The sequence below is a fragment of the Sander lucioperca genome, chromosome 14 (assembly GCF_008315115.2).
Source record: "Sander lucioperca isolate FBNREF2018 chromosome 14, SLUC_FBN_1.2, whole genome shotgun sequence".
Taxonomy (NCBI): domain Eukaryota; kingdom Metazoa; phylum Chordata; class Actinopteri; order Perciformes; family Percidae; genus Sander; species Sander lucioperca.
The window spans coordinates 31,003,122-31,015,373 of NC_050186.1; the positions used below are offsets into that span (position 1 = coordinate 31,003,122).

Sequence of the window (12,252 nt, forward strand, 5' to 3'; positions counted from 1 at the left end):
AAAAAACAGGATGTAAATGTAGTTACTTTTCCCATGTGATTGCAGTAGACATACAATAATTAAAAATTAAAAATATGAATCGATTTTTGGAATTCTATGAATCGATTTTGAATCGGTAAAGCTTGAATCGCAATTTGAATGTTAATCGATTTTTTTGCACACCCCTAGTTTATTTATATAAAGTATTTCATAGAAGTCGAGGAATTACCTACTTTACCACTTATAGTCCCTGTTGGAAGTCTAGATCTCATTTTGACTGGGACTATCTATGATGCAGGAAGCTTGTTGATGTAAATGGAGTCATCAGATCACACTAATGTGCCATTATTATAAGATAAGCTGTGACTGAGGAACTTTGACAAGGTCTCATCTGTGATGTGTCTACCGCCCTGAACCTGGGGCCGTTACCACTGCAAAGAGATAAAAAAGGATGCAGGAAATTGACAATGTTTCTTGGATTGTTCAAATGTAAACACTCTATCCACGTTTATAGAAAATGTTCAAACAATGGGTACAAAAAGGCCAGTGGGGTTTGACAAAATCTAACTTAAATCTGTTTTGATAGGCAAGACTGAGGTTTCCTGCATAGTTAACCAATCAAACATTTTCCCTGGCTTGACAGCTGTGTGTATCCTGGGTATTAAGATTCTACTGAGAATTTGGAAAAAAAACGACAATGAACACATATTAGACACATGTCAGACGAGGACACAGATATCATTTTTCATTCACGTAGACCCTGAGCAAAAAGAACACAACAAAAACCACTAATACATTATACAATACCCATCCCCCCATCAAACCACACTCCTACCACTGATGGACTGATTCCCAATCTTTCCACCTGACCTGTTATTCAGAGCATTCATGCACAGCAGAAGAAGCACTGCTTGTTTTTGTGAGTTTGCAATCGCCACGTCTGCCTAATGAAGGCGAATGATCGAAGTTTGCAACAACAATCTTAATGTGCATGACACAATCTGACTCTGTTTTTACCTCAGCCATCGAGCGATGAGATGTGTGAAGTGTGTGAGGTGTGGACGGCCGACGATCTGTACCCGTGCAGGATCTGCACTCGGATGTTCCACGACGGCTGCCTGAGGGAGCTGGGCTACCTGCGTGCCGAGGCCCTGCAGGAGATGAGAGACACGGCCCACACTGTTACCGGCTGGAGCTGCTACTATTGTGTAAGTCTACACAGCTCACTGCCACTGTCACTTGCTGGACAACTAACATGCGGTTTTCATAAATGCAAGTGGTGCATATAATCACCAGCTTATCTTATGTTTCTACAGGCGTAAAATCAGATTAGATAAAATGCAACTTTGCATGTTCTTGAAATCCTCCCAGGGTTCGTATCTAAAACCATTGTGTCTTTTAGAGGAAAGTTAAAGGTGCTGTAGGTAGGATTGTGAAGATCCAGGACTTAGCCATAAAATTTGAACATCGACAACTTCTCAGTCCCTCCCCCCTTTCCGCTAAAGCCCAAAACGGTCTCCTACACCCCTCCCCCCACAATGGAGAATGAATGCGTGTGCATAAGCAGTGATTGACACGCAGTTAGACACCCCTGGCCCTGATTGGTGCATCTGAACAGGGAGCAAATCGCACTACAGGCTGTAGGTGGTGCCAGAGATGCCAGATTTGTTTTTTTTAATTACCTGATTCATGTAGTTCTACTTGAACGTAGGGTCAGTTTCAGCAAATATGACAGAAAGTTAGTTTTATAAGGCTTACCTACTGCACCTTTAACTTCTATGTAAATTAACTGAGATTGATCATGACGTTGTAAAGTGGCAATTATATTTGTTGATAAAGGCTTGTTGGCCAGTTATGGTGATACGGACAACCTGCTGTTAAATCACATCTGACAAGGTCTTGACATCTGATTGGCGACGCCTAATGTTGCTCCATAGCGTAGCTGCTAGAACTAACGTTATTTTCATAGAGTGACTGTGCTGCAGTGCCGATTCAGAGCTTTTAAGGGGTTGTTAAAACTATGATGCGAGTGTAAATGTACAGACACCGACATACAGAGAGCATATTAACAACACAACAGATGGGTTTTTTTTTCCACATCAGACATATTGACGTGTCATAGCAGGAAAAGCACAGGTGGAACTGATATCATTAACGATGACTCTAATTCCTTTAAGCGTCAGTGAGTTGGCAACATTAATTAGCCACAGCTGAGTACATTTACCGGTTGTCATAGCAGCAGGTGAAATCAACTGTTGCTGCCGTAAACGTTCACTTGCTACAGCTTGTTAAGACACAATTAAAACTGCGGCTGTCGCAATGTTAACATTGCACCCTCTCAAAAAAAAATTTAAATTCTCCAATGTATCAGAATGTTGGAATATGGATGTTGTGACAGGCGACTGGCTGGCGTACATTATGCACATGTTCCAAAGATTGTGGAAAGTCATGTATCAAGCTAGAAGCATGAACATCATATAGCCTAACTATGTTTTTCAGCCCTGGTGAGATAAAGACAGGCTTTCAAGCAGGCAGGTTATTGTTCCATGTGGGGCAGCAGCTGTTTTTACTGCGAAACTAATTCAACTAGGTCAAAATAAAGCGATGCAATGTTCTGGGAGAGTTTTTTTTAAAACACTAAATCAAATGCCCAGCTTCTCATCAGGAATTCAAGGCCAATGCTAAAGCTAATGATGCTCTGGTGATCATCGAGAGCCATAACGCAATCTGTTTTAATTCAAGCATAAACAGCTGGAGAGTGCTTTTGCTGGAGGACCTTTCAGAGTGGAGTGGGGGCTTCGCTGTCTTTCGGCAGCCCTGAGACGCGGAATGACTTGCCAAATTTTGCACATAGAGGGGGATGTTTTCACACAATCAGAGAGAGGACACTGAAAAGGTCCTCTTTCTTTGGCTGGATCCTTTGGTGTGTGAGGAATGGGGGCGGAAGAAGACAATTGAGAGAGAGAGTGTGTGAGAGTGAGAGTGTTTCATTCAAATTTTGAATGGACTAGTCCTCATAGCTAAAGAAAGCAGCTTTTTGGTTAGCAGGCCAGTCAGCTGTTATACATTCCCTTCTTCCGTCATTGCATCTGACATTTAATTTCACACAGGAACTGGAGACTGCTCCTGGCAGATGGACTGACTTTCCTTGAAAGTGGATTTACAGCCAGCCTTTAAAGCAGACTGGTGCATGTATCGCTCAATGGCAGCCTATCAGACGACGAAAGGGTTCATGAACACAAGCGACCCTTCTTTACAGCTTCTTTTTACTGCTTGCTGCTAGCTGGTAAGGGTGAAGATCCAGGGGTTCGTGCTTCAGTCAAAGTAAAGAGTGCATTTATACAGCAGACATGGAGCAAGATAAGAATTCATTTTGAGTCCTGTTCGTGTCCACCATGATGAATTAGCTGCAAGATGTTTCTGGGAAGCTAGCATGCAGCTTTATCAATATTTTTCATTTACAATGTGCAGCTGGAAATGAGGGTTATGTGATAATTCACTTATGTCATGACCTAGTGGTAATGTCACTACCAATGACATATTTCACATCACACAGACATCTAATTGTTCACATAACAACAAATAACTTTTTTTGCATTGAACATAAATGAGTTATTTAAATCATTTTGAACACACAATCAATGCGATCATTTGCTTTTGAACAGGACAGTCTCAAAGAGCTATTTATGCAAGCTGCCAGAATAAGATTAGAATGTGGTGTTATTATAATATTCTCCCCCCAGGGGCCTTTTGTGTCTATTTTCCAGATGTTGTTAGTGTCAGTGCTGCATTAAAACCCTCAAATCACTTTTAAGGTTTCTAATTTTTGAATTTGACATTCATATAGACCTACGTTTAGATGAAAATGTTATCAGACAGACAACAGTTTAATTATAGCACCCATAGCAGATGGCCGGTTTTATTGTTTTTCAGACAGTTGATGTTAGAGTTAACTCTTGATGAACATTAGAGGTGCACAGAAACAATGTCTGGCTTAGAACAAACAAAGGAAGCAGTTTGCTAATGAAGGCATGGCCAATTTGTTTTATAATGACCGATACAGATAAAGGGATACTTTATTCATTCCTGTGGGAATTTCAGTTCAATCACGAGATCAAGAGGATAATGCACGCAGAGCACTAAACGTTTTAATAATGACAATGACACAAAACAAAAACAGGGTAGGCTACATAAGAGAGGCCATGCAGAGAGATATGAAACATTATTTTGAATTTTGTTGCACTTTTGAGCCCCTCCCACATGGCTAAAGAACATTTTAAATCATTAGTCAGAAGACAAACATGACATTCAATTTCATGCGGCCACTGTAGGCTGAACTGGAACTGAAGGCACTAAAATCAACCAGTGGCTGAAAGTGATCTCCAGCAGCTTGATATCTAATGTAACATACTGTGCATGAGAGATGGAAAACACATAGGGTCCTATTGTAACGATCTAAGCGCACAGTGTGAAGTGCATGGCGCAGGTGCGTTTATGGCGTGTCCAAATCCACTTTTGCTAGTTTGACGGCTGAAAAAATGGTCCGTGCGCCAGGCGCATGGTTCAAAAAGGTTGTACTTAGGTATGTTTTGGGCGTAACATGCAAAAAACCAATCAGTGTCATCTCCCATTCCCTTTAAAAGCCAGGCGCGTTTGTACCTTGGCGCATTGCTATTATGATGGCGGGTTTGCACTGTAATATTTTTATTTGTAATCTTTTGCATGTTTGTGTGCTGCTGCACGTCCCTGTGTGTGTGTGTGTGTAACAAGCATAGTGTGCGTGCGCTGTGCACGAGCCTAGGCACATTTTACTAATTCGCTGTTAAAATAACAATGAAATGCTGTGCTATTGACTTTAGACCAGGTTTTAGTTGGTCAACGGCGCGATAACTTCCCGCTGCCTCAAGATAGCAATACGCCAAGAATGCACCTGAACACACCTCCCTGTAAGACCAGCACGCCCATGGGCTCGCAGATGCATTTGCTATTTAAACGACGTGGGCGCTGGACGGGAAATTGACAACTGCGTCGGTCTTAAACTAGCAAAGACACTTGCGTCCAGAATGTTTCAATACTATTACTATTAAGATACATTGCCCACAATAATGACAGCGAGATACCTTTAATACTCTGCGATACACAATAGATTTGAAGACATTATCATATATGGTGCTACAGCTCTGTTTCACATGCTGTCCTCTTCTTAAACTATATCCATGTTGGGCTTTTGAATGGCTTTGGTGATTGTACAAAAAAACTGCAAAGCTGGAGAGAGCAGCCACTAAAGAATGAGTGCAAAACAATGTGGGAGAAAGCATGGAGGGGTTTTCAATTTGAAGATGAAAATGACTTTAAAGTTATTTAGCTGTCCAGCCAAATGAATTATAGGTAGTACAGTGGAAATCTGGCACTTAGATGTTTTAGTAAGGACATTTATTGACATGACATTTTTTGCTCAAACTTAAGTTTTAAAGTTACTGTACTGTCTTTGTATTGTCAAAAAGTGAGAAGTCACGCCAAGGCAAAAGGCAGTAACTTCCACATTATCAATATTGGGTTGCTGATCCCCATTTACAAAATCATTATAGTAACACCTGTATAAAATCTAGTGTAAAACAGTTAACCGGCTACTCCGTAATTTAAATGTGGCAAACTTTAATGGACAGTACAACAAAGGCAGAGTACCGTAACAACAGGCCGACACACAGTAACTTCATATTGACGCACGGCTAAACACAGGCAGAGTACCTTAACTCAATTAGAGCGTTCCAAAACAAAGCGGTAACTGGTGTTACGGTGTTCGGCCTTGGTTTCTCCTGGGCTTTTGGAAGTTACTGTTAAGACAACCCATTATTTTCTCAAAAAAACGGAACAGAATTGACTCAAGATACTTATCCATATGATAAAGGATGTCGCAGAAATATCATCAACTCATTTTCGACCAAAAACGAAGTTAAGGCCTTTTGCCTTTGTAGGGCAGCATAGCTCTCAGTCAGCTTAGGCACTTTATACTAATAGTTCCACTCTATTGACATTTGAGCAAGGACGCCGCGTCCCAGACTGCATCCCCACACTCTTCTGGATTGTTGCAGACAGTACGTGAGTCTATTATTCTGGTTCAGGGTTTCCTTTTTTTTTAGATTTCCTTGACTTTGAAATAGCCATTAGAGGTGGGTATGTGTAGGTTAATCGTGCAGAATAGAGTGAGTTTCTTCATATGAGCAAGATTCCCACATCCAATAAAATATTAAGTTAAGCAGCACCACCCACTCGCAGCACCCAGATATTAACAGGAGGGACTGGGTAGTATTCAAGGCAGTGCATATTAATAAATGAATAGTTCGCTACACATGTAGTACACACTCTTGATCTGTAAACACTGCAGACAGTGGGGTAAGGAAGGTGTTGGCACTGCAGGGGTGCAACTACCCAGTGTCAGAGGGGTATGCAGCAACAATTTTGGTTAATATAATATAATATAATATATATATATATATATATATATATATATATATATATATACATATACACATATATATATATATATATATATACATATACACATATATATATACATATACACATATACATATACACATATATATATATATATATATATATATATATATATATATATATATATATATACATATACACATATATATATACATATATATATATATATATATATATATATATATATATATATATACACACACATATATAAATGTACTTTATTTTCATTACAATAAATAAATCATCATTGATGACATTCGAGCATATGCGTTGCGGATGTTTAAATTTGCGTTCTGATTTGTTTACTACGTCCCCGCTGTCAGACAGGCTAATTGTTATATTTCCCACATGTGCCGGGTTTTGATACAGAAATGCATTTTTCATTCGCAATGGCAAGATTAGCCTAATAGCATATAACAAAACATGTTAAATTATTTCGATTTGGCATTAGAAGTAATCAGACTTCATCTGTAAGCAACACTAACGTTAAAGTGCAAAATGAAAGGAATGTGAGGAGGACTCGTAACTTGAACTGGACATTTAGTTTTGTGTGGTCTAATAGAACTCCTACCTGATGTCATCACTGGTCTCATCTCTACTTGATGCCAACGCCGACCTCATGTCTGTCTCATTCACTCCTTGCCTGTGTTCTTCTCCACTAAGACATATTGTCAGACATTATGTAATATATTTTCTATATTAGTTTTTCCATATTAATAATGTTGGTATCAAGTAGCTCCCCCTACACTTCCACCTAATGTTAGACCTACCTGTTGCCTCCCCCTGTCTTTCCTGATCCACCATCCTCACACCTGAATGAAATTCTTATCAGCCTAGTGATGGCATCTGATAAGACAACTATTATGCAGTAAGGCTGTGCTGCTGTTGAAATTATATTCACATTTTGGATTTTAAAAAATACAAATATCTCCATATTTGTACTTTAGCCACTTAGCACAGACCTTTAAAGAGAGAGATGTGACCCTGTAATTACAGCTTCCATGTCACCCAACAGATGCAACTATAGCCTGTATGTCTGATAGCACAGCTAACAGCTAATGGTAAAAGAAAATCTATTAATGATTCCATGGTAAACCAGAGTTATTGCATAAGTTATGTTTTCCAGCTTCTTGTCGTTTATTGTGCATGCTACCTCATATTTTTACCAGTTGTTATTTTACATTAATAAAATTGAGATATGTCATGCATGGGATTGGTACTGTAGGGTTTAACCAAAATCTAAATGTAGCTATCAGCAACATTGGTTTGCATTAAGCTAGCCGTAAACCCAACTTTAGCTGCTAGTGTTAGCAAACACTAGCTAGTCTGAGAACAGTCTGTTAACATGAATATTTGCAAGCCTCCAAGTTTCGTAGCAAATAAATGCCTGATTCAATGGTAAACCCCCATTTGGCTGCTACATTCCCAGTATTAGCAAACGCTAGCTAGTCTGTTAACATGAATATTTGCAAGCCTCCAAGCACAGACGTCACACTTTAAATCCTACCTGCCTTTCACCATCCACTTATTTAACAGCTGTCGCATCCCTGGACATGCCATCTCCTTTTCCCTCTTTCTTTTTCTATTTTTAGCAACCGACAACTCACTACTCGTACGCTCGTACCTGCTCGCTCGGCACTCACGACGCTCCCCCCCTTCTATGTCAACATTTTATAATGGAATCTTATGAGATAGGGCGCCTACTTTAGCCTGTTAGCAAAGAGTATAGAAGTACTTCTATACTCTTTGCTGTTAGTCCTCTAAAATGTTATATAACATTGAGGAAATGCCGAAATGATTTAGAAACGCACAACAGCAGCTACATATAGAAAATACCCACAAAAAAAAACAAAAAACATTGCTTTGGCGCCCCCATTGGTACTGGGCCCCTATGCGCCGCATATAGCGCATACCAACTTTTTTGCGCCACTGAGTTACTGTGATCTTGATGTGGCAGTGTGGCAAGTTGAGTCTGAGTAGTGTTTTAACCAGCTCCTTGAATTCATCTTATTTATTTCAGGGGTATTTCAGTGTCACTTTATTTTTAAAAGGTCCCATGGCATGAAAATTTCACTTTGAGGTTTTTTTAACATTAATATGAGTCCCCCCAGCCTGCCTATGGTCCCCCAGTGGCTAGAAATGGCGATAGATGTAAACCAAGCTCTGGGTATCCTGATCTGCCTTTGAGAAAATTAAAGCTCAGATGGGCCGATCTGGAATCTGCTCCTTATGACGTCATAAGGAGGAAGGTTACCTCCCCTTTCTCTGCTTTGCCCGCCCAGAGAATTTGGGCCGCCCATGAGAGAGAGACATCATGGCTTGAAAACAAGCGAAGCATGGCAGTTGGTCAAGGTCACACTGGCTCTAGTGGCTGTGATTCTGCACCAAGGCTGAATTTCGGGAAAGAGACTTCAGATACAGTATTAGGGGACCACTAAGGCCTATATAAAAGCATCCAAAAAGCATCATGTCATGGGACCTTTAAATACTTGTTGGTTGACCTTTTTTGATTTTGCTGTTGTTTTCTGAGTTTGATGGTGTTATTTCATTAGTTGTTTAAGGGTGGGCGGTTGCACATTTTTTATTTAGATGTGGATTTTATGAAGTCCTGACAGAACAAGGCCTATAAACTAACTGTAATTGACGAACCTCAGCAATCCAAAAGGGATCATTAAAGTTTCATCATGCCACTTATCTAATAAATAATGTACAAATAATATACAAATATAAATATTCAAATCAGCATCTCCTGCAATTTGCTGATGTCTGGGAAGAAATGTATACACACACAATTTATTTATATATATATATATTACACACATCTTTCATCGTGTTCATTTCCCAAAACTCTGATTAAATGTCCAATTTTATCCACATACATTTTTGAATTACTTGCATATTTCATTGAAATTAGCTTTTTTTGTGTATTTTAGGTAGACCAATGCTCTCATTTACGGTAAATGAACTCTGCCCTTTGCCATTAAAGTAGGATGAGTTTACACTACTTCTGGATTGAATTGTAAGAGGGAAAACATACTATATACTAGCATGACATGGCATATTTCTTGTAACCAAACATTTTTTTTCATTGTATGAAAGTTTGTGAAATATCTAGCCTCATGCTACATTGCACTTACTGTAACTGTTTTAATCAAAATCAACTGGAAAGCTCTCTTTTCTTTCCAGCTTTCTTTCACACTCTTCATTATTGTATCATTAGTAAGAGATAGATGTGAATCACCTGGGAAGCACTATTAGCTTGAATAGATTCACAATCCAACACTTTGTATGCTTGTGCGGCTAATTGCAGGGTGGCCCATCTGGGACTAAGTCCATGTAATTAGAGCACACTCAATTATTAAACATCAGGCAATTTACCACTTGACTATAAAAGAAATTTTGAGAGCATCACTTTTTTATCAAGTGTAACTCTCTGCCCTCATCTCACCATTCTCTGCAGGATAATCTGAATCTACTCCTAACAGAGGAAGAGATGTACAGCCTTCTGGAGACCTTTAAGCAGTGCAAGATCATCCCAGGTGAGTCCCCAGGTTCAAGGTTAGAAAATACGTTTTGATAATACTGTCCATTTCATTAAACATTTGGCAGGTAGGGGATGTCTAATATAGGTTTAGGGGTGGCAATGTTGGCCGTAGACTCTCTGTAGAGTCTTGATTTTATATTTCCAAAGGCCTTATTAGCTTCATTTTCCACATTTGTTTTTTCTTCACAAAAGATTCCAAACTTCCGAAAGGAAATTATAAGAAGAAAAATAGTAGTAGTACTTTGCCAGTTTTGTTTGTTTTTAATCTAGACCATACTGTATGCATTTTGAAAAAGGTTTTGTGAAAAAAAAAACATTGTGTTCTGCATACAAGGTTTTCTTCCTTATATTTTTTTATGGTATTGATCATTTTCAGAGGTATTACATTATTTGCCCTCACCACTGTCTACTTCTAGATGTGTGGTATTATTCTGCAGCTTGAATGTAGGGCAAACAGTAGGAGGTGGTCCTGCCTTTTGTAGAGACTGAGTCACAATAAGTTAATTACATAGGGAAGCCTGCTCGGTCACTAATTAGGTCTGATGTCATGAATTGTATCTTGCTGCAGAGTCATGCCTGGTTTCAGATGAGCTGCTGCAGTACCACCACTTTACATCCAAGCAGCAGTTTGATAAGGACCTGACGGATGAGCAAGAGGAGGAAGTCCTCGCCCAGTTTGCAGCGCTGGATCCTGAGAAGAAGGGTCACATTGAATGGTCGGACTTCCTTTACTTTGAGTCTATGGCAGTCATGAGGAAGTTTCGCACTGAGGTAAAGTATTAAAATGAAGAAACAATTTGAATATATTCAAAACATAATTTTAAAACAGCTTGTAAACTCCCAGAATTTGCTAGGGTATCCAATGGCGCCCTAACAAATATCCTTAAATATCCTCCTCACTGGTTTGTACAGCAAGAGTAAAGCATCACACATCAAAAACATGGAACAGACTTGGAGGGCATTATCCTGCTTACACCCTTTGCTAACAAAATACCATTTGTAATCAAATTGAAAATCTTGTTTTTTTAACAACTAATTTTAATCACTTTTTCGTTTTAAACACCACAAAATGCAGTTCTTGAATCGTTAATATCTTGCATTCTGTGTTGCTAGGCAACATCAAGATAAACAGAAAGAAGTTCACAAGACTGAGCCAGGGCTGCGTCCGATCCTATACTATGCATACTATGCACTACATACTCATACATGTGTACTATCGTTCAACATACTTTGGTGTGAATAAACAGTAGTATGTATATTTTCGGACGCACTGTGCTGTAATTACCAAGTCACTTCCTGAGAGCATCTTTGCTGGTTGGAGATGCTTTACCATGGTAGCCAGTGCCAACCTCAGCTCTACTGATCACTGGATAATGTTCACATTACTGGAAAGGGTAAGCAACTAGTCAGGTGACAAAATCAAAAATGTATTAAAGCATTGTTGATGCTACAAAGCTACCTTGGTCACTGTGCATTTTTCTGTTATGAACGTTGTTGCTACAACATTGCATTATGGGAAATTTATGCCGGTGTAGTGTCTAGTGTTTGCATACTGTAATATTTCCCCAGACATGCTTTGCAATTCTCATACTATTGATTTCATACTAAGGTTTTGGACCTACTAAGTAATCACATACTACTGTATTTTAACCTATTAAATAGCATGTTAGTATGGAATTTCGGACGCAACCCAGGAGTTCTAGGAGAAAAAGACGCTCTCAAATCGTGACCACGCTCAACTTACAAAAAAAGAGAACGGCGCTGCATCCCGCTACATAATTTTATTAAAATCGTCTGTCCGGCAGAGATGACATTGCATTTTCACTCTGGTCCTCTCTCCTTCACCCTATTAATCCACACCTTCCAACCAAATCCAGTCCAGAATTTTCCATGGCCATGGTATAACTCAAGCTGTGTTTATATTCTTTAATTCACTTTGTGATATAGAGCAACTAGAGTGATGAGAAGGTTATCCTTGTCTCACTCTTTAAAAATAGACTTGTCTTGCAGTCAGTCATAGCCAAAGTAATGGTGTTTACATTCTTTCATGTACTGGGGCAGAGATCAGCAATCATAATCTTCAAGCATAGTTGGTGTGCGAGCATCTGACAAAGGCATACTATCCTCCGGTCAGTTTAAATACTTTCTTGTAGAGAATGCAGGAACACAGGTCAGAGACTGCTTTACGTTGAAGTTAGTTTTGATAGTAAGGA

The 12,252-nt window shown here is 39.2% G+C and overlaps 1 protein-coding gene and 1 long non-coding RNA gene across 4 annotated transcripts in view; one reads left to right on the forward strand and one right to left on the reverse strand.

Moving 5' to 3' along the window:
- The window catches only part of phf24 (PHD finger protein 24), a 42,467-nt gene that overhangs the window by 18,752 nt on the left and 11,463 nt on the right, over nucleotides 1–12,252 (forward strand). For all 3 annotated transcript variants that reach the window (XM_031292644.2, XM_031292646.2, XM_031292645.2), the window contains exons 3-5: nucleotides 1,002–1,187; nucleotides 9,956–10,034; nucleotides 10,608–10,810. In XM_031292644.2, coding sequence (XP_031148504.1) covers nucleotides 1,002–1,187; nucleotides 9,956–10,034; nucleotides 10,608–10,810 — 468 coding nt within the window. The remainder of the gene's footprint in view (nucleotides 1–1,001; nucleotides 1,188–9,955; nucleotides 10,035–10,607; nucleotides 10,811–12,252) is intronic.
- The window catches only part of LOC118493057, a 37,171-nt gene that overhangs the window by 1,672 nt on the left and 23,247 nt on the right, over nucleotides 1–12,252 (reverse strand). Inside the window, exons 2-3 of the long non-coding RNA XR_004895000.1 lie at nucleotides 997–1,130; nucleotides 213–410 (exon numbers count right to left, since the gene is read on the reverse strand). This is a non-coding gene — a long non-coding RNA (uncharacterized LOC118493057). The remainder of the gene's footprint in view (nucleotides 1–212; nucleotides 411–996; nucleotides 1,131–12,252) is intronic.